We start from the raw sequence: 6,520 nt of genomic DNA, 5'->3' as shown, positions 1-6,520 counted from the left end.
GGACACCCCCCCTGCTCACAGGCGGCAGGCCGTCAGGGCGTCAGAGGGACGTTTACAGAGCCTCGGGGGTAGTCCACGGGCCGCGGCTACCTCAGGAGGGGTGCCCACCGCCACCCTCCGGGGGAGGGAAGGAACCCCGCTGGGCAGACGCTGGTGTCATCTGGCTTCCGGAGACAAGCCCCTCGGTCTCAGGAACGTCTCTGTTGTCTCAGGTTGTTCACGCAGGTTTAGGACGTCTCGCCACGTGGGGCCACCCTGTGGGCAAACGGTGCGCCGGGAGGGCAGCAGGTGACAGGACTCGGGGTGGTCAGGGCAGGCAAGCCGGAGCGTGACAGGACCCTGGGACTGTGGTGACCAGGTAGCCCGGCGCCCCCTGGCGGCAGATGCCGTGACTGAGGTACCCTGTCCGGCGGCAACTCCTGGAACTCTCCCGCTTTGGCGCGCGGCCCCGCCCCTGGAGGCAGCCACGCCCCTGAGGGCTCGCCCCGCCCATCACGTGGTTCCCCACCGCCTGGGTGGGCAACGCCACGTGACGGACAACCAGGCCCCTAGCCTAGCCCCCACTAGTCCCGGGCCTGCGAGATTGGCAGCTCCAGGGTGCGTTGCTCTCATGCCCCGGGTGGTGCGCGTCCACTCGAGGGCTGCACCCAGGATTGGCCCTCACCTCCGGCCGCCTCTTCTTGCGTCGCAGGGCCCTCGCACCGTCTCTTCTTTGTGTCAGGTCCCTGGTCGTCCACACCGCTTCTGCCTGCTCCTGACTCCACAGGCCGGTGCGCAGTGGGGGGCCTCTGGCCTGCTCTTGCATTTGCCTTTAGCTAATTTTAACACTTTTTGCCCTTATTGGAAAAATTTAAGTCTACTTAGAATAACTTGGGCACGTGATTCCACTCTTCCAATTTCATGATTTCAAAATAAAGATCGAGTATTTCCATGACAGTTTAGCACGCTCCAAATTGAGATGTGCTGTCAGTGTAAAATCTGAGAAGGCCATGGCACCCCACTTCAGTACTCTTGCCTGGAAAATCCCATGGATAGAGGAGCCTGGTGGGCTGTAGTCCATGGGGTCGCTAAGAGTCGGAAACGACTGAGCGACTTCACTTTCAATTTTCACTTTCCTGCATTGGAGAAGGAAATGGCAACCCACTCCAGTGTTCTTGCCTGGAGAATCCCAGGGGCGGGGGAGCCTGGTGGGCTGCCGTCTATGGGGTCGCACAGAGTCAGACATGACTGAAGTGACTTAGCAGTAGCAGCAGCAGTCAGTGTAAAATACAGGCTTCACTTCATATGATCGGTACTAGTGATTAGTACTTCGTGATGATGATGGTAATAGTAAATTTTATATTGACTTGTTGAAATAACATCTTGGAAATACGGGTAATTTATCTCACAACTGTCACCTTATCCTTTATACCTTTTTAATGCAGCTACTAAAAAATGTAAACTACACTTGTGGCTCCAGCTACATTTCTTTTGGACAGCACTGTGGTAGACACTGACATTGGAGCAAGACAGTCCCCCACCCCCACCCCCACCTGCTCTGAAACTAAGAGGGCTGGTGACAGTATCTGTCATCATCACGTAAGAGTCTCAGGCTCAGTTCCCTTTTCCATGATTCTCACAGTAGCCTGCTGACACCAGGTTCCCTTTAGGTCCCCCTGGTATGGATGAGGAGACTCAGGCCTGGGGAGGGGGGAAGGGGAGACTTCTTGGGTCACTCACACTGGAGCCAGTGGCTTCCACTTTGTCCCATCCTGTTATGGAGCCCAAGGTTGCCTGGTGGACAGTGAGTGAAGTGCAGATGGATCCTGGCTGAGATCCAAATGTCTTCACTGAAGGTGAAAAACCACCTCCATACTTGGCCACGGACCTCGTGTGACAAGCCAAGACCACTAAATGCACCCTAGTGGCTGCCAGTGGGGGCTTTTGGCCAGGTCCATGGGAGTCCCCAGAAGCCTGAATTCCACCACAAGTCTCTGACTGCAGAATAAAGAGCAGCAGACTGAGAGGCAGAGGTAGGGATACAGACACAGCTTCCCAGTGCACCTGCTCTGTGTGCCGGGAGAGTCGGTTTCTTCACCCAAAATGGGAGACCACTTATAGGGTGAGACAGATAAGGCATTCCACTCACAGGGGCCAGGGCCTGCACACAGCACACCCCAGCAGAGGCCAGCTAGTTTTGTTTTCTGAAACTGTGTAAAATCTGTAAGTGGCTACACACCCTGGGTAGTTGCTGTGACGTGTAAATGGTGCCAAGGTACAGAACTGGGGAAAAGAGACACAGGTACTAAGGTGGCAAGACTGGCAGGAGCAGCAGTGGGGCTGGGTGGACCCTAGGGAGGTCAGACATGGCTGTGGTCCAAACTCGGAACCTACTGCAACTCTTCGTATTTTGCAGTGTGGCTAAAGTGATGGTGGTGATGGTGATGATGGCAAGCCCCATCTGCTTGGACTGGCTGTGGTCCAAGCACTGTGCTGGGCACTTCACCCACACTAATCCTCATGGGCCAAGTAGTATTACGATCCCTTGTTACAGATGAGAAGACTGTGGCTACGGTGATGCAGCCACCTGTGTGGAGTCACATAGCCAGATTCCACTTGGGCTGTTTGACTGAAGATCCTTCACCCATTCAGACCCCAGCTGTACACCCCTAAAAATTACTGAGGACCCCCTAGGGGCTTTTGTTGATGTGGGTTATAGCTATCAATATTTGCCATATTAAAAGAGGCTTTAAAAGCCTACGTATTAAATCATTAAAAATAACAGTGATGGACCCACACTTTAAAAAAATGAAAATGAGTTGTACTTCCCAAGACAAAAAATGTTAGTGGAAGAGTGGCATTCTTTTGCTTTTTGTCAGTCACTTTAAAGTCTGGTTGAATAGGAGGTGGCTGGATTCTTACAGCTCCTCCACGTCCAATTTGCTGTGATGAGCTGTTTTGGTCAAAGCATATGAAGAAAATCCAGCCTCACATTGGGGATGCTGTCTGGGACCAGGGCACAGTGACGGAGGGAGTGAAGCACCAGATTGCCAGAGTCTGTAAACTTCAGCTTGTGGCCTGATGAGACCAAACCCTGGGCTGAGGAATTCTGCAGGAAAAGCAAACTGGAGACCACAGCAGTCCCCTTGGCCAACCTCCAGGTTGAAAGTTTAAGTCAGCCCACAACCAGTGATGTTCCTGTATGTAGATCCAGAACAGGCCTGGCTGACAGAGATTAAGCCCACAGGCCTCTCAAGGAGCTGGTGGAGGGACCAAACTAAGTCACTCCAGTCAGGGATGGGGGTCACCTGGGTGGGCACAGGCTCTGGCTCACCTCAGATGGGTGGGCTGGCCAGCAGTGGGGGCATGGGTTTGAATTTCAGTTCGGTCTCTTGCAGGGTCTGTGACCTGAAACAAGTGGCTCAGCCTCTCTGATCTCAGTCTTCATATCCATGAAATGGGCATATCTGTAGAATCTATGTCCTAGGTAGCTGTGTGCATCAGATGTAGCAGTATATATAAAGCTCTCAGGACTAGACCCGGCACGTGGTAATCACACACACTTTGGTCATTAATATTCAATGCCTGAGTCCCTTCTCCTTGTGGTCCTTCGTCACTCAATAAACACTGGTTGACCAAATGACTGAAGGCACAGTCCCAGATCTCCAAGTTTCTGCAGGGTAAACATCCACAGACAAGGACCCTGGCCCCTCTGCCATTTGGTCTCTCTTGCCCAAGCATTTCAGCCAGACTGTCCTCTCTGAGCATTCCACACCTACAAACTAACCTGACATGTCAGAGGAACCTTGTCACAGAAGGGGATCTTCCCAACCCAGGGACTGAACCCGCATCTCCTGCATTGGCAGGTGGATTCTTTACCACTGTGCCACCTGGGAAGCCCCAAGACTCCTTGGGTTGGGAGAAATAGAAATCCACCCGGCACTTTAAGCTGAAGAGGCGGGTGTGTGGGACGGAATCGAGGCTACCTCAGAAAACGTGGGCCTCACAAGAGATCAAAATGAAAAGAATAACAATCTGAGTTAGTTCTTCTCTGGGGCCACAAGGCCCTTACTCTGTCTCTACACACATGGTGAAGGTGGCGGTCCTCCTCCATCTCACTTTTTGCCACCAGAGAAGACAGAGGGGATTCCAACTCCAGAGTCCTGGGTCCCAGAAGAGGTTCTGATTGGCTCAGCTGCCCCTCAGACCAGAGGGCCAAGTAGGGGAGGGCTGACACACTCCATCACTGCAGGTGGGTGGGCAGTTCTCTTGAGAAGTAACTGGCCCCAGGGTTAAAGTCACCCCCAAATGCCTACTCTCCAGGGTGTATATATATATGTGTGTGTGTGTGTGTGTGTAAAATATCACCGTGCTATACAGCAGACATTAACTCAACACTGTAAAGCAACTGTATTTCAATAAAGTAAATTAAAAAATTTTTACTGGGTGACACGAATACACACACCAAAACAAACGTGTAGCAAAATGTAGCCTTATAGCCTCGGCCCACGAATAGCTTGCTCCTGTCTGTTAACAAACTATGGATCTAGTTGCGGACACCCTTTATTACATACGGGAAACGATGCTTCTATATCCACCTGTCTCGGGGGCTCCCAACTTTATCAATCTCGTCATTTTGCAAACAGCAGCCCGACAGATGTTTCTGTTCCTTTAACTTTTCTAAAGGCACAATTCACACTCTTTACACAAAACTTGGCAAAAATGGCAAAGTAAAACGCCAGTCTAGTCTCAGTTTTCACCCCCTCCCAAAGACAACCCTTGTGATTTAGTTTCCTCCCAGACCTGCGGTCAGACTTCAGGACCGGGCTAACTGCATTCTTCTATGATGGGAATTCCACAGACACGGAACCTGCCAGATAGCCCGATAATCACGTTCACCCTTAAAGAAGTGTGCAATTCAGTGGTTTCGGTCGGAGAGGCGCACCCCCGCTGCCTCAGCGTCCGGGTCCACACACTGAGCCTCAGGCCTGGCCCAGGATGCGCCTCCCACATGCACAGCACCCTCCAGGTCCGAGCAGTCTGATGCCAGCTTTACTGCACCGTATTAGCTTAAATTTCCGCTGGAAGCAGCGTACCATTTCCCTCTTTGCCAGGACAGCACTAGCTTGGCGCCCACTCGCGCAGACCCGGCCACGGCCTGGAAGATAGCAGGAGGACAGCCAACGTCCCCAGGCCCTCCCAGTGGCGCATGCGCGGGAGGCGCAGCCCGAGCCAGAGCGGCGCGAGAGAACCACCGCGCATGCGCCCCGGAGCGTCTATTTCGCGCCAACTCCCCTGGCCGAGGTGCCGATGGTCCCGCCCATGGCGGGGGCGGAGCCAGGGCGCGGCGCGAAAATCCGCGGGAAGCGCAGCTCCACTTCCGTCCGCCGGCCCACCACGGTGCTCCTGCTGCTCCAGATCCCGCCGCTCCCGCCATGGCGCAGCGCCGCCTCACCGACTTCTTTGCGCGCCGCCGTCCCGGGGGCAGCGCCACGCTGCCGCGCGCCAAGCCGGCGTGGCGCACCCCGAGCCCCGCCAAGTCCGCGCCCTGCGCCGCGGCTCCAGGTCCCGGCAGCAGCCGCAAACGCACCCGCCCGCCTGCCGAGCCCACGCGCGACGAGCGTGTGCCGCCCGCGCGCAAGAGGCTGAAGCTGTCGGCTGACGCGGTAAGAGCGCGGGGCGCGGAGGGGAGGGGGAAACTGAGGCCGGGGTGACGGACAGACGGGAGGGAACCCGTGGAGAGGGGATTGGTGCCGGGCGGGAAGGAGGCGGGTTTGCTGGAGAGAGCAGCCCTGGAGGAGGGCACCGACAGGGGGCCTGGAATCCCGGGGTGAACCTAGATCCACCCCCAGTGGGAGGAGGGGCTGGGCCAGGTCACGTGCACCTGGTAGGCGGGGTCCTCCCTTCCAGAGGACGTCCGAGATGCGGGGATGCCTGCCGGGTCTGACCGATGTTGGAAGAGGGCCAGCGGGCTGGTTAACACCAGGCTCGTCTGCAAGACTGGCCAGGGGTCGGGCCTGGATGATTCGACCTGTCTGTGAGTGGGTGTTTACTGGTTAATTGAGGGGACTGGAGAGACGCTTTCTGGGAGACGGTGCACCCCAGGGTCTTGTGGTTTCATCACCTTTGGGGTCCTTCCCATCAGGTCTCTGGCCCCAGTTCCCCGGCTGCCCCTGGCTCCCCAGAGCACCCTTCTCCCCAGAGCAAGGAGACAAAGAAGGCTGCCCGCTCAGCTGGTGGGCGACCCTGCTTGGCAGCCCAGGAAAACAAGGTGAGGAGGCTGGACCGAGGGGAGGGTAGGTGGCCTAGAGTGGGCTGACAGGCGGGCTGAGGAACCCTGTGTCCACAGGTCCCTTCAAAGGTCACCTTATCTGAGCTCAAGTCGTGCCTGCAGCGGGCACAGGAGCTGGGGGCACGGTTCCAGGAGCTGAAAGCAAGTGCACAGAAGGATGCTGGGGAACCCAGCGCTCCAGAGGATGAGGGACGCCTGGAGGAGCCATGGTGAGTCCTGAGTGGCTAGGCACCCCAGGAAAGGGTAAGC

General features: G+C 55.8%; 1 protein-coding gene across 2 annotated transcripts in view; it reads left to right on the top strand.

Moving 5' to 3' along the window:
• The first annotated feature begins 5,352 nt into the window (after positions 1-5,352).
• Positions 5,353-6,520, top strand: part of CDT1 (chromatin licensing and DNA replication factor 1) — a 4,271-nt gene continuing 3,103 nt past the window's right edge. Inside the window, exons 1-3 of one of the 2 annotated variants that reach the window (XM_010843961.1) lie at positions 5,353-5,645; positions 6,125-6,250; positions 6,329-6,480. In XM_010843961.1, the coding sequence (XP_010842263.1) occupies positions 5,415-5,645; positions 6,125-6,250; positions 6,329-6,480 (509 nt within the window). In that variant the 5' untranslated portion in view covers positions 5,353-5,414. The remainder of the gene's footprint in view (positions 5,646-6,124; positions 6,251-6,328; positions 6,481-6,520) is intronic. The other variant, XM_010843962.1, reaches the window with a different exon arrangement.

Source organism: Bison bison, unplaced genomic scaffold (assembly GCF_000754665.1).
Source record: "Bison bison bison isolate TAMUID 2011002044 unplaced genomic scaffold, Bison_UMD1.0 scf7180017864192, whole genome shotgun sequence".
NCBI classification, from domain to species: Eukaryota; Metazoa; Chordata; class Mammalia; order Artiodactyla; family Bovidae; genus Bison; species Bison bison.
Note: the sequence above shows the minus strand (reverse complement) of the source record. Positions and strands in the feature narration are given on the sequence as shown.